Here is a 27686-nt window from a genome sequence, read left to right on the forward strand (position 1 = left end):
TTAGAGTTCGTTGAACGATGCTCACGGCACATGATTGCAGAGAATTGAAAAAAAAATCCATGCGGGTCTCCAGATAAACATTGCAGCCGTTCAAAGCGTGGAAACAAGACGGAAAGAGACAATTTTGCAGCCAGGTAGTGCACTGTTTTCCATGACGTTCCTGGTAGTGGGTTGGTGACATCGTTCCAATTTTCCGCGAACAAGGTGAAAATTACAATTACAAAACAAACCACGCCAATAATTGTCATTTTCCTGTGCCGGGTTTCGACACCGGAGCAAGTTCTTTTTTTTTTTTATCGCATGTGTTGATGTTTTGTTCTGGGCTGCTGGCTCTTGACTGACGGGTGGGGAAAAGTGACCCACTTGATGCACCAATGAAGACGCCTCCTGTGGTTAACTGGAGCTTCGTTTGAAGTATTTAGTGAGTTCACCCCGAATGCTCCTCAGCAGTTTTGGTCAACCCTACTTGCATACGCAGTTGCATTCGAACTTCATCATAATAGAGGTAAGGAATATTTAAAATGTCTAGTGCAGTTGGACGTGACTTCAGTGGGAATAAGGTGTTTTCTTGTTAATGATTGGAAGCAGTTATTAGGTTGTTTATTTCTTTCTTAAGGTGATGTCGGATAGCGGCATCGCAACCTGACGGATATCTTATAAACATGAATCGTAGTTTGATCTTTTAAATTGAAGACACTTTTCCACCAAACAAGCATTACTCACTAACACATTTTGTGTTTGTATCTTATGTTTAATCGCAGTAGTATTTTCTTCTGTAAATTGATATTCAAAAGGGATAGAAAGTGCTGAAAATCAAGACATATGGGCTCAATATTCGGTAAGTCACATAGTGGTTCGGATCCCATTTTAAATCGGATCCCGATTTCTCTAACTGTGCATAAATTGGACTTGAAACAAGATCTGAAACTAAAACAACTCAAGAAAGACGATAATGAAGTAAATGCAGGCGATCATCATAATCATTTGATGCTTTGACTCTTACAAGCATAATGGAACTTACTTTTTTAACCCTAGCTTAACCGAGAGATGGAGGCTGTCAGGTCCACCACCTCTAATTTTTTCCTCAATAATGAATTTTTTTATTAAAATATTGAAAATAAAGTACATTATTCCCTACGCTGTTCCCAATTTTTCTGTATTATCTTCTTTTCATGAAAACATAAATGCAACGTACATAGGAGGCAAAATTCACTTGGTATAGGCCCCGCCCTTTGGATGCGTCTTATTCGAGACACTCATGTCAGTAATGGTATTTTTTGTAATTATTATAATGAATATATAACTGCACCTATATAAACAGAAAAGCATTGATGAATAACACTGGGGAACAAAAAAAAGATTTTATTTTGCGGCATAAAGTTTAATAACAGTTTCAGCACACAAAACAGCCGTGATTGCCAATTGTATGATTGGTTCAGTTGAATTGACTCCAGTTATAAAAATAAACACACCATGGAAAATGTAGGAGGTAAAATTACTCTACGCTTTTCTCGGTAATATAAAAATTTGATAATGGGATGAAATTCCCATAAGAAAGTTATTTATTTACTTGTAAATTGTTGCTAGGCAACTTATGAAGCATTGCTAGGCAATATATCGGACACTCAACAACAAACCTTAAGGAAAAATACCAAAACATAAAAATGGTTTTAGAAAAAAATTGAATATGCTGAACATAAGTGGCTCGTGTGTGTGGATTTGAAGATGGTGATTTTTTTACTAGGACAGCAAAGTGGGTACACAAAGTATCCCTGTTTCCTATGTTTGTGGGATAGTCGTGCTAGAGAAAAGCATTGGACGATAAAAGTTGGGCCCTCAAGGGAAAATATTAGTGGTTAAAGCTAATATCATTCATGAACCGCTGATAGATAGGGACAAAATCATCCTTCCGCCACTGCATATTAAACTTGGGTTGATAAAACAGTTTGTCAAGGCCTTAGATACAAGTGGTGATTGTTTCAAATATATATGCCACACTTTTCCAGGACTAAGTATTGAAAAATTGAAGGCAGGAATCTTTGACGGACCACAAATTCGTACACTTATAAATGATGCCAATTTTACAACTTACATGTCTTACATCGAATCTGAGGCCTGGCTGAGCTTTGTGTCCGTCGTCAGAGACTTTTTGGGGAATCACAGAGCAGAAAAGTACCCCGATATAGTTGGAAATATGTTGAAAAATGTTGAGAAATTGGGAGCTAATATGAGTGTGAAGATACATTTTCTACATAGCCACATTGACAGATTCCCCGAAAACCTTTGTGATTTTAGTGAAGAACAGGGAGAAAGGTTCCATTAGGATATAAGGATAATGGAAGAAAGGTACCAGGGATCGCCACATGATGGCCGACAAATGTTGGAGCTTACAGAGGGATAGTCCTAAAAAGCAATACAGCAGGAAATCGTATAGAAAACGTTTCACATAGTTTGTTACTTCATTGTGTACATATTTTCTTAATTATTATGATCATAGGCCTATATAAATTTATTTTTATAATAATGATTGTAATCACAAAAAGAAATGTTAAATTGTTGTTGGAAGTTCATTTATATGTATTTCTTATGTTACCGCCATTTTGGTTTAGTTGCATTTATTTCATAAATTAGAGCCAATTCAGGAAATATATTATTTTATAATTTTTCAGCAGCATGTAATCGTCCTAAATTAGCTCTCAAACACTGTGCCGCAATTTCACTGTTTCCCAGTGTAATTAATTTGGTTTTTGCGAGTTTTAGTGAATGATAAAATATGTGTGACAGTCGTGAAATAGTTGGTTATTATTTTTATTAATGTTATTTTTGTAATTATTATAATTAATAAACAACAAAGAAAGCAATAATTCAAAAACAAAATGGTTTCTGTGAGCCCTTAACCCCATTCAGGTAAGTAAGTTTTTCAGAAAACTAAATATATGCTTGCAGGCCGAAACCAAGTGTTAGGTAATAATCAAAATCTAATTATTGATAAGAACTCGTTTGAACCAGTTTCCAAATTCAAATACTTAGAAGTAATATTAACAAATGAAAATTATATTAAAGATGAAATAAAAAGTAGGCTTAATTCAGGAAATGCATGTTACTTCTCTCCTCATAAACTTTTGTCTTCTCGTTTAATATCTAAGAAACTAAAAGTTAAAATATACAAAACAGTAATTTTGCCTGTAGTATTATATGGGTGTGAAACTTGGTCCCTTACATTGAAAGAGGAACACAAATTGAGAGTATTTGAAAATAAAATAAGATCCTTAGGAAAATCTTTGGACCTAAAAGGGATGAGGAGACAGGTGAGTGGAGATTACATAATTTAGAACAACATAATTTGTATTTATGTCCAGATATTATTAGAATAATTAAATCAAGAAGATTTAGGTGGGCAGGCCATGTGGCACGAATGGGAGAGGAAAGAGGAGTTCACAAGATTCTTGTTGGGAAACCTGATGGTAAGAGACCTATAGGAAGGCCAAGACGAAGATGGAGGGACAACGTTGAGATGGACCTGAAGGAAATCGGTAGAGATGGAAAAGAATATATAGATCTTGCTCAGGATAGGGAAAAGTGGAAGCTGCAGCCATGAACCTTAGGGTTTAAGAAGGCTAGAGAGTTAGTTAGTTAAGTTTCTCGGGTAATCTAGGGTTATTAATTCTAATATTGATCATGGACGGCGACAGGGGTGGGCACGGGTGGGCAAGCGCCCACCCAAAAATTCATGTGCCCACCCGATTGCCCACCCAATCAAATTCAATAAGTACATATACTCGGGGATATATGAATGATTAAATATTTAAGTGTAACCTGGTGTTCATAACATGTATATTTTACTTGTGAATATTATCTATGCTGGAAATGTTCACATATTATCAACCCATAAAAAGCCACTTTTGTCATTGTTGAAACAAAAACTGTGAGCAAATGAATACTTCCATGTTTAAAAGCAGCTAGTAGGCTTAGGAGGCTCAAAATTATGCAGGGTATGATCAAGATTAAATCAGAATTGAGGGTGAACTTGAGGACTGCAGCTCCGGGCCTCCATTACGTATATATATTCCGGCCTGGCTATGGTTAAAATAATCTCCAAATAAACAAATCTAAACATCATCATCATCATTACTTTCTCCAGCAACACAATAAATTATTTCGACTTTTTAATTAATATTAGATTAATTTAATCAAGAAGACTTAGTTAGATGGGCAGGCCATGTGACACGAATGGCAGAGGAAAGAATAGTTTACAGGATTCTTGTTGCGAAACCTGATGGTAAGGGACCAGTAGGAAGGCTAAGACGAGGATGGAGGGATAACGTTCAGATGGACCTAAAGGAAATCAGTAAGGATGGAAAAGATTGGATTGATCTTGCCCAGGATAGGGACAGATGGAAGGCTTGTGTTGCTGCAGCCATAAACCTTCGGGTTGAAGTATGCTATAGAGCAGGCATGTCCAACGCGTCGATCGCGATTGACCGGTCGATTGCAGTTATCTATTGTAATTATACGAATATACGTTATTTGAATTCAACTTCTATAATGTATAATGGCTGAGTAGGTACAATTTTTTGCAAAGATGAACGATTAATAGTAGCTCACTGCCTGTTGTGACAATAAAAAGTAGATCACTGCTTGATTGAAGTTGGACATGCCTGCTATAGAGTGTAATATAATTTTAATTAGCTCTGCATTGAAATTCCAGAAGTGTCCATTTTTTTCATTACAATTTTTATATACCTGTTATCTTCAAATATCAATACTGTATACGGAATATCAACTTTATATTCGTTCTACTAATAAGAAGGAATCACAACAATCACTACAATGCCGAAGTGAATAAATTTTAATAAATCAGTTATATATGGAAAAAGCTACAGAATTATTCAATTGCTAATGAGTGGCTTATCCTATTTAGGAATCCTCGTTCCACACATATATTTTGTCACATGAATCAGCCGAAAATGTCAACAGAATCTGTAGATGCAGCTGAAGTGAAGAAAAAAAGTTATGTCACGAAGTATATAGAAGACGATTTTGTTAGTTTGTTTCTAAGCCCACTTTCATGCTCAGATAGGCTAATCGGGACTAAACCTACAGTTAAACGTGTAGTCCGAACAAGTGTGCATTGTGCTTCCACCAGAGGAGGGGGGAGTCAAACAAAGGACCTCTTCATTATAATGCGACAGCGTTATGCCATTTCGGGAAAAATATACAGAAAGAACTCGCACTAAACGTGGCATTTTATCACCACAGAAGATGCGTCTATTTTAAGAGGGTGATTGCCTGAGACAAATATTTGAGACTTTCGGAAAACAACGTCATTGTTCACGGAATTAGCTGCCTTGATCCACTAATGAAACGCTGTGCGATTGAAATTACCACCTCAACTTTCTAAGAGGTATAAACTAATGAAACTCCATTTTTGGAAGAGTAAGTTCTGTTTGATTTGTTTCATTGTAAGTCATTTTTGTGCTAATTTTAATAATGACGACGTTATAAGGTTCAATGGTGATTAGATGAAAGTAACGAAGGGGCGAACACAAACGCACGCCGACACTCAAAATACAAACCCTCATAAATTATTACTTTGACAGTGGTTCCAGGCGCCAGGGACTCGTTGCCCTGAAAGACTAAAGTTTCCAGGGTATGCTGCACAGGATAGAGGTTGACATTCTAGTGTATTCGAAATGATCACGCCATACAACCCAATGAAAAATAGATGAAGTATTACTGGTACGATGATCAACTTCGATGAATTCCTTGTGTCCAAAATAATTTTGTTACCTCAAAAAATATGTTCATGTAATCAACCATACGTGTATTGCTTCTACCGCATTAGTAATATGACAGTTCTTCAGAAAACTAATAGCAACTTAGCTAATAATCTCTTAAATTCTGAACAGATTTTTCAATCTTACTTGTTTATTACTTATGACGAGTGATATTTTGTCAAAATAGCCTTTCATTAGCCTAGGGATACTTAATGGACAATGAACAAATAATTTGTTTTCCGTGTGCGTTTTAAATCATTCCTAATAAGACGTTCATTTTAATCAAAACATTCAGTGGTGGCGATTAGGAGGAGCGGAAAGTGGGGGATGCAGTTCTCCAGCCACATTTTGCCACTTTTTGTCCCCGCACTATGGCCTCTTTATGCTAAGCCTTTTCTACCAAGAAAACGTATTATTATGGCGCAGGCTGCGCCATCGAGATTCTTTGGGGGATTTTTCCCTTCAAATAATGTAAAATTGAACATTTATATATTTTTCCAAAAAAAACGGGTAAAAATTTTACATCTTAAATTCACCATATTTAATCCATTAGATGAAGAAAAGAAAGTGTTTAAGGTCATTATTGAAGGTGCGATCGGAGGATAAATATCCAACTCTTATATATTAGGCCTTAATTGACACGTGGGTTCTGGGGGAATTCTGAATTAAACGTTGGCGGGGACAGTATTCAACTCTAGTCTTAGATTATGGCGGGGTATTTTAGTTAGAGGGGCATTGAGCATTAAGGTATCCAATTCTTGTGTATTACTATTGTCTTAGAATGTTGCAGAAATTCTGGTGTGAATGTTGCAGAAATTCTGGTGTGGAGACTGAGAATTATTTTTTCTGGAGGAGGCAATATCCAGTCTTCCATATGAACAGTAAGTCTAAAATTGGCATGGACATTTTTGTGGTAGGATTGAATATTAAATTTAAAGGGGGAGATAGGGAGCTCTTGATAAAGTGTTAAATCTTAGATTGTCAAGGGATTTCTGTAGTGAAGAGAGAGTTTGAACATTAAATTTTGGAGACTGTATTTAGCGATATGGTATCCACACGTTTTTGACCCCGAACGTGCCTAATCAGAAGTTGGAAAAGACTAAATATCCCGGGATCCTAAGAAAATATTGGCACCCCGTTAAATTAATATTCTTGAAAGCCTGCAAAGAAATTGATGTAAAAATGTTCTTGCTTGCTTCGCTCGCAATAATATGTTTGTTACAACAATGCGTGTTTGGCGCTTTACTGAGGTGGATGTGAATTTTTATGCTATAGCTGCATTACAAGACATGAGCGATATTCTCCATAATCATGAGTAACATCACTTCTTAAAATATAGTGCTTAGTGTTGGTATACTGCTTATTTTAAAGCAGGTGCATCATTTGTAACAAAAAGCTAAGAAAAAAGTTTATTTCGGTGTAGGGATTACGATATAGTTTCAGGGCGGATATGATATGATTGGGGGGAGGGGAAGGATGACATGGACATGATATTTGTGGGGATGCGCCATTGGCCTGGGGGGGGGGGATGGGCACCTCTGCGTATATTGTCCTTGCCCCTCAAATCGCTGCTACTACAAACATTCAGATAGATTTGTCAGTTGTACAAACCTTGTAAGCCAAGAAAAGTAACCCCCAAGGAGTAAGAAAACTCTTTCAGTCAAAAACTTACGCGATGAAAATACTATACTCAGGAACATGCATTTAAATTACGAGAAACTTCACGATTGTCTACCGTCGCATTTTCTATCATTGTCGCCGAATACATTAAATCAAGTATGTGCCTTGTATTTGAAACAAGCTTAAACCTAATTCGCATTTATTTCACTGTATTAACATGCATGAAAGAATTTGATCAGAATGTATGGCTGCGCATGTGTAAACACTTCCTTGAAATAATTGTGTCCATCAGAGACAAAACGAAAGGAAATGGAACAAGATGCGAAAATAGATTAGAAAAGAATAAAGAGAAAAACAAGGAAAGGGAAAAGAAGTAAGAGGAAAATCGGGAATGTAAGAGAGAGGGGGATACATACGTCTTATGTACACATACATGGTCTTACATTTATACTGCCCACCCTAATCTGTCACTATGGAGCTTCTGCCCACCCGGTCAAAAATTTCTGGCACCGCCCCTGATATTGATTAAAACGAAACTTCCTCTGATGTTTGCGATCGCCTCCTCTTGCCCCTGTTCAGTCGCTCAGACCCCTTGCTCAACGTTGTCCTAATTGTTCGTAGGAACTTTCACTTTAAACTGATTTAATTTAAATTATCCATGATCATCATTGTCCACGGTCGCAATTATCCAAGAACGCAATTATCAGTGGTCACAATTGTCCAATTATTCTAGCAACAGATTTTCTCTTATTAACAAATGGTGCCAATTTAAATAAATTGGGACAATAATATATATCAAGAGTGGTTCACACATCCAGATATACAATATTCCATTCTCCACAAGGATGTTTTTATTCCTCGACATGTAACTAAAAATTAGCCCACAGTTTTCTTCAAACAAATAATATTTAGGGGTTGCCCCAATTTACACTTTTTACCTAATTAAATTGTATCTCTTATTTAAGAAATGCACGTTCAAAAACCTATGATATTAGGAATTCGAAACTTTTTTCTGTGATTTGCTACTGTACGAAGAAGCAACTATTTCTCTTCTTCATCTCTTATTAGAGTTTCATCACACTTTTCCGATGCCTCGTTTTCCTTGGTCATTCACTACTTTCATCTGTGAGACCCTATGATGAAGTTCACTTAAAACAGGATCGTCCATCCATTCCTTTAGATGTTTTATAAGGAAGGTTTGAGATTTTCCTTCACCTTCCTCCATAAATATAGAGGTCCTTTCTGTCACGTGTTTCGCCAACCTAGATCAACTTCATCTGTGATCTGCAGACGTCGAGCGGGAATGGGAGATCTTGGACGTTGTAAATTCTGTCATTTTCTCCTTTGTTTCCGTGGTTACTCGATCATCAAAAAAGGCAAGCGCAACATGTGTTCCGAAAGAAACCAAAGATATCTGCAAAATTATCCGTAAATATTGATAGCCACAATCCGATTCGCACAAGTCTTGAGGACAATCTAAAATGGGACTTGAGGGAGCTGGAATTGCAAGAGGAGCTTCACTCATTCCAGCTCATAAACAAAGCTAAATTAGATATCTTCCTGATTTCTTATGAGGCCAATAGCAATTTATGCTGAAATAGAAATATATTCAACACATCTTTGCTCATCCTCAGAGGGGCCTCCCCAATGGTCTGGTGGTAACGTAGTCTCCTTGAAATCAAGGGTTCCTGAGTTTGATACCCGGTGGAAGCACATAGTGGTTCGGAGCCCAGTTCCAATTAGCCTTTCTGTGAATAAACTGGACTTAAAACAAAAACTTAACCGAAGAAAACGCAGAGTACAATGAATTGCACCAAGATATCTAAACGACTCATTTCTACTTCTTACTCTTAGTACAAAAGATTTGAGAAACAAAACTCCTTTATAATCATCTCTTGTTTGCTGGACATCTACAGCATGCTCCAAACATCGGGTGTATTTAGCTGGCGAATATCTCAAAGTAGAAGAAAGGAATAAAAAAATATGTTTAGAATAGTGCGAGCTCCAAGAATCCATGAATTAAGTTAAACTTAAAAAACTTAACAAAACTTAACAAAAATAGCCTGTATGGGAAAATGTTTTGAATTACTTCGATTTTTTCCACAATCATTTGGAAATCGATCCCGAAGAGAAAGAGAAATGTGTACAATGGGATGACCTGGCAACTAAACATCGCATCTGTGGCGTCAGTTCCTACGGTGAAATAGCTCACAGCAGTGTTGCAAAGAACACACACATTTTGTGAAAATGAAAAACTACGAGGGCCACTATTTATATTTTGAGCCTTGGCAACACTGATTGAAGTTAGGCGCGATTTGACGTTTGCACGGAATCGTCTGGCATTATTGACCATAACGTACTTCAAATGTTTTGTCAATAGCTTCATTTGTGTTGTTCATGTTGCCTTGGAGATTGCGCGACAACAATAAAATGAATAAAACTCGTGAACATTTTCGTGCGATGATTTTTTACGATTTTAGAAGTGGATTATCAAGACAAGAGTGCATCGATCAACTTACTTCCACATTTGGCGATGAAGCACCATCCTTTGCCACTGTGAAACGCTGGTATAACGAATTTACTCGTGGCCGCCATTCGCTCACCGACGAGATTCGCGAAGGTCGTCCAAAATCAGTTGTTGTTCAAGAAAACATTGATGCTGTGCAAAACCTAATACTGCAAGATCGTCATGTGACATGCTGTGAGATTGAGGCAACCATAGGCATTAGTTCCACCAGCATATATAAAATATTACATGATCATTTAGCTGTGAGAAAGGTATGTTCTCGTTGGATCCCACACAATTTGACAAAAACTCAAAAAGACGCTCGCGTCAATTGGTGCAAACAAATGCTCAATAAATACAATCGTGGTGCTTCAAAAGACGTATATAAGATTGTAACAGGTGACGAATCATGGATATATGCATATGAGCCGGAACGTAAACAGCAGTCGACTGTATGGGTGTTTCAAGATGAACCCAATCCAACAAAAGTTGTTCCCGCTCGAAGCACATCGAAACAAACGGTCGCCTGTTTTTTTTTTCGGGAAAACTGGTCATGTGGCAACTGTGCCTTTAGAGGAACGTAGAACGGTCAACTCTGAATGGTACACAACAATTTGTTTGCCAGAGGTCTTTGGTCAAATACGGAAAACAAACAAACGCCGTCGGATCATTCTTCATGAAGACAATGCCAGCTGTCACACATCTCGTCTAACAACCGACTTTATGAACAGTCAAAAAATCGAGTTGATGAGTCATCCGCCGTACAGTCCTGATTTGGCATCCAGTGACTTCTTCTTGTTCCCGAATGTCAAGAATAAATTGCGTGGACAACGATTTTCGTCGGTGGAAGACGCCGTTGATGCGTTCAAAAACCATATTATGGAGGTGTCTCAAGAAGATTGGAAAAACTGCTTTGACAAATGGTTCGAACGAATGCAAAAGTGTATTGACCATAAAGGAGAATACTTCGAAAAACAATAAAGCAGTTTTCAATGCCAAATTCGTGTTTTTTCATTGTTAGGCTCAAAATATAAATAGTGACCCTCGTACCAACAACATTATGTGCTGTAAAACGAAGAGAGGAACGCGTCCAGAAGACCAACGGGAAGTGAGCCAATGATACAATATATAGTAGAAAAACAACGTAGGTAATATTGGATTTTGTCTCATAGCCTACATGTCAAATATTTGCAAATCTTAAAACATTAAATCATTCCGGTCTCAAATAGCAAGTGATAGATATCTCATATTTTAGTTGCTCTAAATGGGTGTTTTTGCAATATATTTTTAAAATGTGCTAAGCGGAGCATGCGCATGTGTGCGTGTGTGTATAATGGATAATACATGTAGTACATTACCTATACTTTTGTCTATTTTCCACAGTTGAAGGAAACCTACGTACCATGGAAAGATTTCACAGCGTCTTTGAAGTTCTGATTTTCACCTGTGCAATTTTGGTAAGTGCAGTCGTAAATTACTTTCTTTCATCATTAAAGCAAAAACAAAAACTTAAACATCATTATTCATATTCTGTTCCTTTCTTAGAATAATGGCTTAATGTATTTTTGTTTATGCATATCTAAATCTATATGTACGTACTGAATTTCGATTTATTCAACTGAAGACTTGTTATATTGTCATGGCTGTCTTAGATTAGTGGTTGAATATATTTTGTTTATGGATATATATCTATACATAAGTGCCGAGTTTCAATTTATTTAACTGAAGACTTATTATTTTGCTATAGCAATGGTGTATGCATTTCTGTGTATGAAGCTATTTCATGCTACTCTAAGTATGAAAATAAACATTTATTCTGTGATATCATCGAAGAATATTTTTTTCATAGATCATTATAATTTTAGAACATATTAAACTCAACTCTGCTGTTTTTACAAGTGATTATTATATGTATTATATTACTACCGTAAACTATTTTATGGTTCAGTTCAAAATATTTTTAAACCTTTAAATATTTTCTTACAGGTTGTTTCTTCCACAAATGAAAATGAAACAAAAGATAGCCTGAAGCAACTCGAATCGTTAAAAGGTTTAACAGGTAAAGAAATATTAGAGAAAATTTGTTTAGAAAAGTTTATTTGCTACTACTACTTTTTCAGGAATATAAAATTTTACATTAAATTATAAGCCAAGAAAACACGAATTAAATCGCATTTCACTAAATAACATGATAGAAATAACATTTTTAACATTTCTAACAATATGTGCTCTGTGTTCCGAGATATAAAAATTTAGAACAATGATAGGATTTATTCTGTAAATGAAAAACTCTTTTCACAAAAATATATTTTTTAAAGTCTTTTAATCTCATTATTTACAAATAATATACCTCTCTATAACATAGAAACGAGCAACGAGCAAAATTTGTTCGCCTTTGTATCTTATGCATGTTGTGTGCATAAGTAAATAATTTTTGTTGTCTTTTTCTGTTAAGGAAATATTCCGTTTATGTTGCTTACTATTTGTGTTCCTTTGCATGTGACATTTCGTTTGCCTCTGCTTACTAATAAATAAGAGTAAAGTTGTCTTGTTAATGATGTTCTATTTTAGGGAAAGGAAAAGCATTTCCAATTCCTGTGGAATCTCTAACTTTAGAATTCGCAGATACTCTGGTGAAGATAACCGAGCCTGTGATAAACGGATTACGAAAGAGTTCTGGGAAATCTTCACGTTCTGAGAGATGCCTTGTAATGTACCATTCTTATTTTTATTTCTGTTTTCTTTCAGTTTACTAAATACCAAAAAATTGTCATTGAGAAGTACAAGTATATAGTTTCATTCGTTTTCTTCTTTTGGGGCAGAGAAATGGTTCTATTTCCTTCCGGAAATAAGCCAACATTTCTGACTATAATTTGCTATTTAAGTTTTAAAATTGTTCTAATTCAACACAAATAATGTTACTGAAAGGTAACAACAAAATAATGGAATCAGACTGCATATGGAATAGAATTACCAATAGAAGGAATGATTTTAATATTTCACCATATTAGCTATCGTTGTGACGAATTTCGACAGTGTAAATACACACGATATTTGCTAACAATTTCCATTACAGACATCGTGTGACATGCCAGCTGTTCCTGCCGAAATGGATGACGCAATTAAACATTGCAGAGCTGAGCTAGTGTTTGGAGAAACTGATGGCGCAGAAGAATACTTTTTTGATTCTCCTCCAGGTAACACTTACTACATAATGCAGTCATTACATGATTTCAGGAATACTTTGTGTCCAGCAAATAGTGACTTTAGGGCGAAGAGGAGAGGAAAGAGATACGTTGTTTTGGTTGGTTAGTGTATACTGATCGCATTTCCAGCTGGCGGCTGGGAAAGAACCAATCAGCGATCAGTTCAATTCTCTTTGACTGACATCGGGCATTTTTGTGTCACAAGGCACCCGAACGTTGCTGGCGGGATGAAACAAATGAGCGTCGGATACACAGCATGTTGCCAAACGTACTATAAAACGTGGGGGAGAGAGAGAGAGAGAGAGAGAGAGAGAGAGAGAGAGAGAGAGAGAGAGAGAGAGAGAGAGAGAGCTGATCAGCTCCCTTACTGGATAAAAGTTGTGAATAGTACACAAAGCACGGAAAATAAGTGCACAAAACACCACAACACTGTACAAACAAGCTAATAAAAACAACGGACAAAAACAGACGTACGCTTGGCAACGTTGTAATAGGTGAGCGATGTTACCCCCAGACCTTTAATTCGCAAACTGAGGTTTGTTGACGCTCATCGAGCTCCACACCCCCGAAGACGATTGGTGGACACAAGTGGAGCTATGTAGGTCAGCCTCCAGTTGGGCCAGCGATCAGTATATTGACTTTATTTTACTTCGCTTCTTGTGTAACTTTTGGCTAATTTGCGAAGATATGAGTGATGATATGATGAAATTGATGAATGGACACGCAAAAACATTCATGCCCAGGCCGGGATTCGAGCCCGGGATCCCTGGCGTCGTAGCGCGATGTCTAACCACTCCGCCACAGGGGTCGGCAGCGATCAGTATAGTAGTACTCTTCCGCCATGTCCGTCTACGATATCTAAACTATTGGGGCCAAAATGTTAAATATTTAGTGCAAATGTTGAGCGTTGGTTGTAAAAAAGTCTAAATTTTTGCAGTTTATTTCCAAATTTCTATTAATGTGCTCTATCATTGTATTATCAACTTTCATATCATAACACAAACAAATACTGCTTCATGCATTTTATTTCACAAATATAGAGATACTTGCAATGGGTTTACTTTCTTCGTTACTGACTCAACTATAAATGTGACAAAAACAACACAAATTTAAAGAACAGACAGCTTACAAGTTACTTCAACTAATCTGTAATTTGTTTTCTTGTTATTCAGTTCTCAATAAAGTTTCGTTTATGGCAAATCCTGAAAAATTTATCTCATCGACATTTATGAAGATGGTAGATGTTATTTTCAACATAATTCATGATTTGTTATAATAGGTTTGTCTTTCGAGAAAATTCCATGTCTCTCTTGTAGTTATGTAATATATAGTCCCGTGAATTCTTGGAAAATTCTTCTTTGAAAACCATCCTGTAATTTAATTGGATTTACCGGCTTTGCTAATAGCATTCTGTTTCACGTTACTATCCGTAGTATGAATGAATGTACCAGGTGACCAGAATTAAAGTTACCCAACTCAGAGCCCTCTGTAGCCTGTTTGAGGCATCGTAGAACTCTGGAATTTGGTGAATCCACTATGCAGACCACGGGGAAGAGGATGGCAATAAAAAAAGTTCAATTTTCGGCCACTAGGTTGAAATGTGGCGCTGCACTTCCATGATGGGTTGTATAAATAACCACGTTAAGTGATTTAGCTAAGTTATTAATTAGAAAAACATTTGTTAGTGGCTGGAAGTTGCCAGAAAATAATATCTCGTTTATTGCAAGATTGCAAGGTAAAAACAAATCCATAACCAATTGGAGCAATTTACGTCATTATTACAACCCATCATGGAAGTATAGCGCCACATTTCAACCTGGTGGCGGAAAATTGAACTAATTTTTATCGCCATCCTCTTCACCATGGTCTGCCTAGTATATTCATCAAATTTCAGAGTTCTACGATACCTCAAACAGGCTACAGAGAGCTCTGAGTTGGGTAACTTTAATTTTGGCCACCCGGTATGTATCGTTGTAGTGTACTTTTTGTGTATTTTACATATATATATATATATATATTTTGCAAATTACTCATAAATCTTAACATTGGAATGGTAATGCATTACATTGTATGTCGTGAGACTTCACATATTAAAGGATTTTTAGTGTCTGAAGTATTAGAAAGATATTACCTCTTTCTATCCCAATACTCGAGTACCCTCTTATGTATGTTCAACCTTAGGTACACATTGGAGAAGGGTGCACATAACATATTGTTAGCTCTTAATAAATAAAAAAACACAGAAAAAACTATATCCAAATTCTTGCCCACTTTCATCACGTTACTTATCTGGACTTGTAAACGTTATAACATATATTGAAAGCATTTATATTCCCCATTCGAATTTAGTTGCATCGAATGACATTCATTCTCTTTCTCTTTTAGCTCTTTCAAAGAGTGATCTGCCTCTTAATCCTGAGGGAAGCAGACCACAGAGACAAGTTGGGTTACCTCTTGAAGTTGTAAGTATTGCATACACTATAATATTTACACTATACCCTTTAATAAATGTATGCTATTTAAAGTTTTTACATTTTTAGTGCATTTAATGAGTGATAATACGTGTTGTAAGTGTACAATAAGCACTCGAAACCACTCTTCAAGAAATCATCGGATTTCCTGATAAAGTTAATTCATTAACGAATAAGATGTATTCTGTTTTCTTTTCAATATGTTCATGCGCAGTGAAACAGAACCATGAATTAAAATCATACTTCTTGCCAAAAGTTCAAATGTCTCATATTATAATTAATTGGAAAATTTTTCAATCTTTTTTTTCTGTTTAGAGGAGAGTCGTCCAAATTGGGGCCACTAACATATTTTGGCCTATCAAATGCAAATTTCCCAATGAAAGAAATGTTTCAAACCTTTTCTTTTCTGAGTAGGTCCTACACTATCAGGAAACAAGGTTGTTTGTGTTAAAAAAAACACACACACACATTAGGAGAGTCAGAAAAAATATATTTCCGGAAAATATGCGATGTTCCCGTTTGGACAATCGGTTTGGTAAAGTGGGGTACTCATATGAAGCAATTCAAATTCGAGGTTAAATGCAAAATTTTATTACAAACACGTTTTTGAGAGAACAAAAGTTAACCATGAAAAATACAATAAAAATATAAGATAAGAAGTACTTTTGTCATTTTCTTTAACATCCTCACTAACAAATAATTTCTTATTCTCGATTTAAACACTTAATAATTAACATAATATCACAGATTTTTCTGAGAATTAAAGCATAGGCCTAATAGGTAAAACATATTTCAATATTGGTCCGTTGCATTCAGAACGTGGACGATCCCGTTTCGAACTACCCTCAACTTTCCCGTTTTAGCCGACAGTGACAGATGCTGGAAAACATGGCGTTTCTTCACACAGATGTAAGATAACATATCAAGCAGTATGTCAAAATATAACATGAAACCCAACACAGTATGGAGGAAAAATCGAAAACCTTTTTCACGAAAACTTGAAAACTTCGTAGAGAAATGTTGGGTTGCCGTGTCCACGACTCGATTCAAACTACTAGTATATAATGTAGACAGTCAAGAATGGTAATATCGCTTTGGGTTCCAAGTAACAGCATTAATTAGTGAGGAGCTGAACGTACCCATTTGACACCGTCCCCATTTCGGACGACTCTTCCCTGTAATGTTTTAGAATTATTGATTAAGGTAGACAAACTTTCTCACATAACCACTATTCAAGTACATGCATGTATAATGTGCTCTTAACGGACTAGTTTCATATGTATATATAACTCATATATGCATCACCCGATATATCCATTAAATATTTGCATTTTGAAAAGTGAGATTACAACGATCGAATGAAAATACAACATATCATCCTCCATGAAGTAAGCACATCTGTTATTATTTTGATGTTTTAATAAACCAAATTTGGCTTCCTTTATTTGAAACCACTTTTTCCAGTACTACGAGCCACAAAATAAATAGTAATGATGATAGAAAGAAATCAAATAATATTTTGTGTATTGTACATCACTGCAAATTACTCATAAATCTTAACATTGAAATGGTAATGCATTCCATTGTATGTCGTGAGACTTACATAGCCCACACTTCTCACGTTACGAAACAATACAGAATACAGTGTCTTTTGAGGCAAAATATAATATTCCAAATGTTTTTCTTTACCCCAAATATTATTTTCTCAAGTCTGGTCGTTCGTCAACTTGCACTAAAGCCATTATTTCCATATTTTTTATGCATTTTTATTTCATTTCAGTGTGGTTCTAAATGTGTCTTGGAAAAAATGTCCATGGTGAGTAGATCCTCTTACTTATTATGTTTGAGAAAAATTCCAAATATTTTTGCCCGAACAAAGTTTTGTTTTCATTCATTATTATAATATTTGGTTGAAAGTTGACATCTATACCCAACATTCTTATGGATATTTTCCGACAGATTACGTGTTTACCTATTGATCTCCATAAATATGTAGCAAGTTTAAAATATTTTTTTATCACATGTTTAATGGATCCGTCTAGTATTCTCAAGAAATACTCAGTTTTCTTTTATTAGAAGTTCAAACGTCATCTTAAACCTATAACTATTAGACACAGTGATACATAAATTGTGCTACGAAAATTCAACATTTTTTAAAATTTATGAATGCCTAGTGTGTTTGTGTAAATAGAACTATTGCTGAAAGATGCACAATTTTCAATAACTGCAACAAAATTTATTATCATTATTGTAATATTGAATTTTGAACATTTGGGATCAGTACTAAGGCCGAGCGTAAATCTTCACATATTCCAGTGTCTAATATCGGTTTCGAAAGCCAGGAAACAGAGACGAAGGGACTCAACACTCTGACATTACATAATGTTTTAGTTTTAGTATTTAATATTTAGTATTTAAATATTAATGCAAACTACATATATATTGTAAATAGTATTGAGCTATTGACTGTACATTATAGCATTCATAACAATATCGTATTCCTTTTGTTATTGTTGTACGTACCAGAGACTTACTTTTAGTTGCACATGTAATTTGTGCAATAAGGATAGCTTTTTATAAACACGTTCTTTGAGACAATGCAATAAATAAATGTATATTTTTTGTTTAATTCTTCAAGGTTCAACTCTGAAGTTTCTTTGCTCAAGCTCTTTTTCCATTGGAAAATTTTATTCCATTATTTTCCTGTTCTCCTCATGTTTTCCTATGCTCTTTTTTGTCCTTTGTTGCCCGTACCTGCGCATTTACAGGAAGGGTATCTGCAATTTATTTATGTTATGTTCTTCTTACTTTATTGCATTCTTTCGTTTGTTCCTGTATGCAGCTAATGTCTTAATGTCTCTGTAGTTTTGGCAATTCACATCTTCAGCGATTTGTTTGATACAGTACATCCTGGGTCTGTAAATATGCTTCCCCCTTCTATTCTTCCTTCAATTACAGTTTTTGTTATTCTTTCATAACTCAGGACGTGCTCTTCCATCGTGCATATTCTCTGGACGAATAGACTCCACAGTCCTCTCCTATTAGATGTACGACTCAAAACATCTGTCTATCCATGTGATATTCTCCATTATCTTGTAGCATTGCATTTCGAAGGCTTCCAGTCGTTTACTTTTAGCTTCAGCTACTCTCCATGTTTCACATGCATTTACAGAAAAATACCTCTAGGACTCTCTTCCTTGTAGCCAAATCTATGTTCCTGGAGTTTAATAATTACTTCTGTTACAAGCTTTTCTTTGCCTGTGTTATCCAATTTTTAATATCCCTCCTCCATATTCCATCATTAGTTATTGTACTCCCAAAATAGGAAATTCCTTCACTTCATCGATTCTGTTCTCTCCTATTATTATATTTTTATTTTATATCAGATATGGAGGACGTCTTCCATTTTGTCTATTATTTTGTTATCCTCACTTCATTTGCAAATCTGAGCATATATATTTAATTTTCTTGATCTTTAGCTTGGACATTCAATTCATATTTTACGTCATTCGTTGCTTCCTAAAATGTAAATTAAAAGTCAAAGCACGAAGTGCTTTTCTGGTACCTTCTATTAGTAACGGTTCCTTTTTCCATTCACACGAATTGATTATTTATTTAACAGAGGATCCCAAACACAACATTGGTCATTTTACATTATAACATAACAAGAACAGAAAATAACAGCTTAAACGAAAATTACATACGGAAAAGTGACTCACATATTATTAATGAACAGCCTTCAAAAACGTGCCTGATGGCTTTCTAGTTTACTTACAGGCTGTGGATTATTATTCTTTACCAGTTAATTCCTGAGTTTTCCTTCAACTTGTAAAAAATGTTAAAGTAGATTGATCTTAGATCCTATTCCCCCTTTTTTAAAATAGACGGTGCAATACATCCATTGGTACATTTCTTTAAAGTTAGATGTGAAATATATTTCAAATTGTCTTCCTCTTGTGTGAATAAAATAAATCAATAGAGAAGAGGAATTCAATAATGTATATCTTATTGATTATTACATTTTTCCATGACATTAATGCACTGCTTAATGTAACATTTCACTGAATTTGAAAATATAATATGTGGAACTATCTGCATACAATTTGATATTCGTAGATCCGCTCCACTGGGCTGCCAGATAACGAAAAATATCAGCAGATGCTTGGCAAGGTAACAGGACCGGAATGGGACGGAGCCATCCAGAGATCTGACCGAAAGTGCATGGCTAGGGTGTCCTTTTGGGTCCAGTATTATCGTAAGTACATTTATCTTTTGCAAGTAGCATTTATTTCTTTTCACTAGCTAGAATGTATTTCTTGAAAAAAAATCAGTGTTTCACATAAATACCGCTTCAATATCAGCATCGTAAACAAATAGGACAGGAAAACATATCATCTTCAAAAACTATAATATATAATATAAAATATTCTGGGACTATTTTAAGAGGGAAGGAATGGAAAGGTTGCAATGAGCAATTTAGGGAATATATTATAGTTTCCTGTACATGATCTTTGAAACCACAGGACAAATTGTTTTGCATGGGTGCTTTTTATTTAATGACATGGAAAGATAAATCAACACATTCAAAAAATTACTTAAATTCAGTGATTTTAATAATTCATCTAAATTATGGTAATTTGAGATTTTCCATTGATTTCACATTATTAGTGGAAAATCTAAATATATTTCCAGAAAATAAGCATATTTCCTGCCTGAGATAAATCAACAATATATTGAATTCACTCATCCACCTCGGTGTCAGAGCATTCTGAGTTAGAGAATCTGATTTGGACAATTTTTTTTGAACAAAAATGAATTCTTTAAGAATTACAAAATTAATTCAATCCATGGTATAACAAAACAGCAATACAGTAGCCTAGAATCATGTCCTATTACATCACTTGCACACTGTTTGAGAAATTTAATGAAAGATAGTTATTCAGCCAGTAAATTAATTTTCTGTGGCTTAAGGTTAAGTTTGTTTCTATTTTCAACGTTTATGCAATATTTTCTTTAAAATATCAACTTGAATAGAATTAATATCATTTCAAATATTCTTATTCCTTTACATCTAGAATTCCTTTGGGGTAGTTATCAAGATGAAAATAGCCTTTGTGAACTGTCTAATGTGTACATCAGATGCATGAAGCATCAATTGAAACGGGTAAGTTTTATACTTCTCATTTCTTACACAAATAAAGTTTCATTAAAACTTTCTGATCCTTTCTAACATTGTTTATTATCATATTACTGCTACTTACCATTTAACAGTACGCTAGGTAAAATAAGGTTCAAGATGATTACCAAAAGGTCATGGTAATACGGTCTCACAGAAATAAAATCTTAGACCACATATTGTTTGAAGTACATCAGGTTTTCTTCGCGCGAGAATAAAAACTGCATATAACTTAAGATTCAAGTATTTCCGAATCTAGCAAAGATGGAGAGTGGCATTACATGTGATAGATATCTTGATGTTTAACCTAATAACGATATAAAATGTCTAAATTGTCTGTTTATCTGACTTAGGAAGAAACAATACCCGAAACTCATGAAGTTCACATGGTAAGAGGGCAGATGCATTATGCACAATATAAAATATCACCAAAAATATTTTAATTATACTAAGAACATATCAATAAACCATTTTCTAAATACCCGAGAGCAGCGGCGGCTCTAAGGGATGAGCCGCCGTGCCATGGCTCTACCCTCAGAAAAAGCACTTGCTTTTCCAAAATATAGTTAAATTGATACATTTACGAACAAGGAGATTGGAATCTGGTAAGCGTTCGAGCTTACGGCTGCCTAAATTCCTGCGCCGCATCTCCAGCTGTTCTCTCACTTGCGCAGAGGCATGCGTGGAGGCCTGAAAAAGTCTCCGCAGCATATGGGTAAGGATACGGTAGCCATAAGACAACCAATTGTGCACATTTTCGGCTGGCACGACGCGAGAGCTTTCGCATTGTATTGACATAGTTTCAAACTTCAGAGAGAAGTGACTAATCCTGACCGATTTGTAATACTCGTTGGAGAAGTAATTCGCGAGAAAGATACTTTCCTGCCTACTTAGGAAGAACGAACGTAATATCTTCCCAAATTTATATAACCATTTAGATAGATGCGTCTAAAGAGCCATTCAGACTTCTTTGTTATCGATTTCTTCCTTTAGAAAATATATATCCCTTGTTCTCACACACACACATAAACTCACGTGCTGCAACTCTCGTTGACAATATTGAAGACATTTTCTGTAATAAAAAGAATTGTCTAAATATCAAAGAGAATTCGCATCACCAGGGGATATTTTACTTTAATATTTGTAAAAAAAAATCACCGTTGGCACTACCCATCATAGTACCTGCCAGCCGCCACTGCCTGAGAGTAGTCAATAACTGACGTAACTTTTATTACAATACCTTTAGAATGTAAGTCATAATAACGCTCTATTGTAACATTCGTACGTCTTTACTTCTATTTAACTAATTACTGTATATATCTGTACATGAATGTAAGCAGACTTATTATTGTATGCAATATAAGTGTGTGTTCTGCTTCAAGGTGGCAACATTGTTTCTCGTCATGACTTTAACTAGCATAAAATATATTGATTTTAACATACAATTGACCGTGTTGTATATCTTTCCTGTGTTTAGATATACCGAAACAAAATACCAATCCCCCATATCAAGACCACATGTTTCTGAAACAATATCCTTTTATTTACAGAACTGCCCGGGAGAGCACATAATTCAAGGTAAGTCATAACCTTTCATAAGTATCAATTTATAATTTATTAATATTTGTCTATCAATATCATAGTTTAATTATGTTTTTAAAATTTGTAAAGTAATTTGTAATGTGAGAATGACTATGGAAAATTTGCTTTCTTCATCGAAATATTAGCATTAGCAGAAACAATTCCCTGCGTTATAATATTCAGATACATATTTTATATTTTATAAATACTTTTAACAACAGTTTTCTTAGCTTGTATCTAAAGAAGAATCCGGAATATTAACTTACAGTTTAAAAAAATTGTACCCTTTTGTTTTTTTGTTTTTTTACAAAACAAGCGATTCAACATAATTTCTGTTTGTCTTCTTAGTTGGTCCAGGATGTCCTACAGTTACGACGAGACCTCCCAGGAAACTTGGGGAGATTGAAGGACATCAAATCTCAGAACACACAATTGGAAGCTAGACATATTCCATTATGTTTCTTTTTAAATTTCACATGTAATTGTAGAGTTACCATGGATGGGGTAAAAGGTGCAGTGAGTAAGTAAGCACTTGAGATATGTACAAAATTACATAATGGTTGGTGATTCTGTGAAAAATATCATGTTATGTAAGAGTGCTAATGCTTCTCTAGGTGTGTACACCTTAACGGTAATGGAAATGCAAAATGATATATTCCCTTTATGGTTAGTTATGACAGAAATATAATATTATTTTGGAAATGTTCTACAATTTTATAATGTTCATATGATAGATTTCTTTAACACACTTTTTATACGTAATATTATCGCATTTGATAACATTTATATTTGCATTGTGATATTAAATATAAACCTCTCATTTATCACAGAAAAGTCTTGAAATCTAACTCATATTTAAGGTATATTCTTAGTTCGATAGCTTAAATGTTAATCTATTTACTAACAAGAATACATCGCAACAATTAAGCTGCGTAGGTGTAAAGCTTTGCTAAAGAGTCAAATTAAAGGAGAGGGCAAGATATTTCATATTGTACAGGAAAAGAACAACACTTCAAAATTACCAATTTTCTGACAAATTTAAATACGTACTATATTTTGTTGTAAAATTTAATTCTAAGGTACGTTAAGTTATATAAATTATTACTGGAAATATAATTTGTATTTCAATAAATTTTATAATATCAAACATTCTATAATTTATTACAGTTTTGAAATATCCTGTTGTGTACCAAAGATCATGTTATGAACAAATATACGTGATCATTTTTATACTTCTAATTACATAATTATTTTATACAAATGTTTTACGTTCGTAATATGAATATTACAATTACATTACTGGGAAAAGGAAGTGGCGTAATTAACGGCCTTGCGTCGCCGGGGGGAGGGGGCAGCCTCTCAGGGGAACCAGCCCAATATAAAATGATTTGATCAATTATTTTCAGCACATTTTACTACATTGCCATGCATTTGAATAGCTGATTTATTTATTTGTGTTACGTCTATGAACCCGTATTTTGTAAATGTAGTGCTACCAAATACCTGAAAATCTTTAACAGAAGAGGCCACTTAAGTTCTTCGGGGTGGCCGCAAAGTTGTTAGCTACACCCCTGCTCTAAATGGTGATTTTGAATGATTGACTTGGTTGATTCTACCTCGCTTTTCTGACACTTTTAGCCAGTGGCGTAGCAAGGGATTGGTGAAGTGGGCGAAAGCCCGGAGCCTCGCGCCTGAACGGGTCTTGCGTCTCATGGGGTTGATACAAAAATGTATTAAATAGAAGTGAGGGGAAAAAGAAGGTAAAGGCTAATCTTTCTAGGCAATAAAATTAAAATATTCTGTTTTTATCTGGCTTTAAATTCTAGTTAAATGTATATATCAAATCAGTGGCGTAACATACAGGCGCGCGGGCTCTAAGCCTAAGGGGACCCGGAAAAAGTAAAAATTATTGTCTTATTTCTCATGTGAAACATTTACGAAAAAAATTCACGATAACTTGCGGGGACATTTTTACCCATTTATTATTTTCTCGAATAAAAAGCAATTTGTCTTGTCTTTTCTTCTTTCTCTCGACCTTCCACTCTCGATTTTAATATATTAACAATAAAGCACCTCCAACTGCCACAAAGCAAGTTCGAGGCATTAAAATGCTTGGATTGTTTGCAACTTAAGAAGGCAATGGATAATATAAACAGCTTGATATGTTCTGGAATAGACGCGTTGTATTATTATACTATTATATTAATAATATTCAGCGGTGAACGATGAGACTCGGTGAAGTACACAGACTCCTCTCAGGTACAGGGATAGTGTTAGGCAAAGACAATATTCACAGCACAGAGAAATAAAACCACATTACTGCAGTATATATAAACTGAAAGGTTTTATTCTTTATTGATTGCAATTATAATGCAAATATACTTGAAACGAAGGCGAGGATTTCGCTTTTTCGATGAATTGACTCAACGAAAACGCATAAACTCAATGCGTGGCTATCGGCATGCCTATGATCACATAGACCTAGCTTGCGCCCCGAACTACCACACCAAGAGATATGCAATAATAACTGAGACAATATTTGCTCCTTAGCCTTTATTTCCAAATTAATCCATAGGCCAGCTTTATTATTTAACGTAGAATGGTTGCAGTATTGTGCATAGCATCAATGCATGGCTATCGGCGTACCTATGATCACATAGGCCTAGCTTGCGGCCCGAACTAACCATACCAAGATGTATGCACAACACCGAGGAGTTCCTTTTAAATTTAAAAGCTTCGTCGATCCGTGGCCAAAATTTGTGATATTTCTTAAGCGATATCCTCGCTTTATACAATTTTTGAGAACACAGATTAAAGTACAGATGAATCACTCACTATCTACAAAAGGATACTATCAACAAAACTGACATCTATACATCTTTAGAAATACAAATTCGTATAGTGCACTCTCGCAAACATGAAGATACATTAAACTACTCATAACAGAGCATAAAATACAATAAACATTAAACAAAAGATATACATTACAAACAGGGTGCAATATTACATATAATAACACAACATTTACGTGTCCTTTCATAAAAGTATATTATATCAGTAACATATTTTAAAGTTGTTAAGTCACATAAAAATATGGATCATATCAAGTTCTTCCTTCTTTCCTACAGCTTCATATTTCAGTTCCCGGTAAAACCAAAAAATACATTTTTGGGTGAGTGAAATTATTAAATATCATTTTTTCAGTAATTTATTATAATTTAAATATGATAATTTGCTGACGTGTCGCTGAGGATTTTGTATCGATTTAAAATTTAGAAACGGATGGGGGCCTTGCATTCTAATCTCACCCAGGGCCTCGCGATATGTTGCTACGTCATTGCTTTTAGCTAATCGCGAGGATGAGGATGAGTGGTGATATGTTGAAATTGATAAAGGAACAGTCACAAAGAAGATCCTTGCCCAGGCCGGGTATCAAATCCGTGGCCACTGGGGTTGCAGCATGCTCGGCTAACCATTCCGGCATGTAGGTCGGTAACAGTGATTAAGTGAAGGTGAAAGTTCATCCAAAAGTACAGATTACAAAGTAATACTATGAAGCACATTGGGAATGGTGACTATATTTGTGTCACAAGAACGGCATTAAATTTTCCCACATATAATTTTTCGACTGGGACATGCCTCGCCGTGTCAAGCGAGGAAGTGACAAAAGCATCTCTAACAGTCTCAAAAACTTGCAGTTTCTCTACATATATTCAAAGGCTGTCGCAGAGAAGGTGAGACTAATTCCTGTATAGGAAAACATCGACCTCCATTGGCTAGCAAATGTACTAGGGTGCAAAGTTGGTTCATTATCTGCCGATTGAGACCAAAATGAGCGCAATAGATCAAAAAGTCGTAACTGCGTAGCAGTTAAAAGATAAGCATGTACAAGGACCCCTCCAAGAATCATTAAAATGAAACAAAAAAATTACAGACCGCAAAATTTTTATTCAGAATGAGCCATATCGAGTAGACGTACATCTTTTTCAAAATTAGCACCATTGACAGCTAAGCAAGCGTTTATACACTCTTGCCACTTTGGGAATGTCTTTGAAAATTCGTCGTCAGGTAACGAACTGAAGAAAACTTGCACTGCGGTGATCACTTCTTTGTTCGTCATGAAATGACGACCATGTAAAGCGGCCTTTAAGTGTAAATAGCCAAAAGTCGCAGGGTGCAAGGTCCGGGCTGTATGTTGGATGCGGGAAAATTTCTATTTTTCTCTTCGTCGCGTAATCCTGAAAAGTCCGCGGGCATGCGTTATCGTGGTGCAATATGAAGGAGTTCTTCAAATGCGGCCTCTTTTTTGCTACGTGCTGGCACAGAGTCTCAATGACTCCTTGGTAATACTGTGGCTCTACTCAGTCTGTCTTGTGCGGCACATGCCTGTTGAAACATTGCATATGTTTCCGCAGCACTTTTCCCTAAACGCCAACAAAATTTTATGGCATGTCGCTGTTCATCTTGAATACTCATCGCGAAAAGCAATGTTATACACAAAAACCTGGAGGGGTAAACGAAACACGTTTAACGTAAATCAACACAGCTGCTCACTAACGTGGTTTCGTAACATGTGACAACTTGCTACGGAAACAGAATGAACGACGCAACTAGTGCCGAAACCATAGGCAGTGTTACCAAGCCAGGAAAAAATCTGTCTCACCTTCTCTGCGACAGCCTTTGTACCTTACACTGTACGTTAGTATTAGTCTGCAATAAACAGAATAAATTTTTGAAACCAGAGAGTTCTTTCTGAAGGATTCTGCATACTTGAATTCACATTCTTCTGCCATTTTCTTTATGCACATAATCTTAAATGTACCATTGAAACATAATTTAATGTATATAACATTTGAAAATACCTCTACATTTTATAAACCAGCAATATATAAATAAATTCTCGATCACCTCAATGATTACGTTTGTAGTTCCGTTGCGCTTGAAAACAAAGTTTTGAGCCACCTTCAGTTTGTGAAGCTGCTTTTGACTTGGGCTGGTACAGGTAGATTTTAGTTAAAAGCCCCACAACGCCGTCAACGTCTCTACCATCTGTGAGGGCCTCTTTTTTTTTTCAGTTCGAAGGTCGCAAGGCCATTTGTACTTCACAGCCTTGCGCCGGAGAACCGGTGTCCCGACAGAACGTACCAGCGACAAAACGTACCACCTGGGTTTTCGCGACGAAACGTACCACTCAGATAAACACCTACCTTCAAGATATTTACTCCGTGACAAAACGTACCACTTCAAGGAAAACGCTTCAAATTAAAATCAGAAGAGACTCCACCTTTGTGGAGTCCCGAATGATGCTCAGTTAGATGTGAAGAACCTTATGAAAGAGGCGAAGAAAAG

The 27686-nt window shown here is 35.6% G+C and overlaps 1 protein-coding gene across 1 annotated transcript; it reads left to right on the forward strand.

Annotated features, from left to right (window-relative positions):
- Positions 1 to 337: 337 nt before the first annotated feature.
- LOC145995339 (uncharacterized) lies at positions 338 to 23484 on the forward strand. Its single transcript, XM_083131952.1, has 11 exons — positions 338 to 505; positions 11287 to 11360; positions 11890 to 11962; positions 12475 to 12611; positions 12980 to 13100; positions 15495 to 15571; positions 17361 to 17396; positions 19697 to 19835; positions 20656 to 20744; positions 22307 to 22334; positions 22686 to 23484. The coding sequence occupies exons 2-11, from the start codon at positions 11307 to 11309 to the stop codon at positions 22778 to 22780; spliced, it is 849 nt and encodes a 282-aa protein (XP_082988078.1). The 5' UTR covers positions 338 to 505; positions 11287 to 11306; the 3' UTR covers positions 22781 to 23484.
- Positions 23485 to 27686: the final 4202 nt, after the last annotated feature.

The sequence above is a fragment of the Lepisma saccharinum genome, chromosome 11, assembly GCF_977018435.1.
Source record: "Lepisma saccharinum chromosome 11, izLepSacc3.1, whole genome shotgun sequence".
NCBI classification, from domain to species: Eukaryota; Metazoa; Arthropoda; class Insecta; order Zygentoma; family Lepismatidae; genus Lepisma; species Lepisma saccharinum.

What these genes read in the sequence shown, in the direction of transcription:
- LOC145995339 (XM_083131952.1), top strand. Translation starts at nt 11,307, where the DNA reads ATGGAAAGATTTCACAGCGTCTTTGAAGTTCTGATTTTCACCTGTGCA. An exon ending in ATCGTTAAAAGGTTTAACAG is followed by an intron (nt 11,963 to 12,474) that starts GTAAAGAAATAT and finishes GTTCTATTTTAG; the next exon opens with GGAAAGGAAAAGCATTTCCA. An exon ending in GGGAGAGCACATAATTCAAG is followed by an intron (nt 22,335 to 22,685) that starts GTAAGTCATAAC and finishes TTGTCTTCTTAG; the next exon opens with TTGGTCCAGGATGTCCTACA.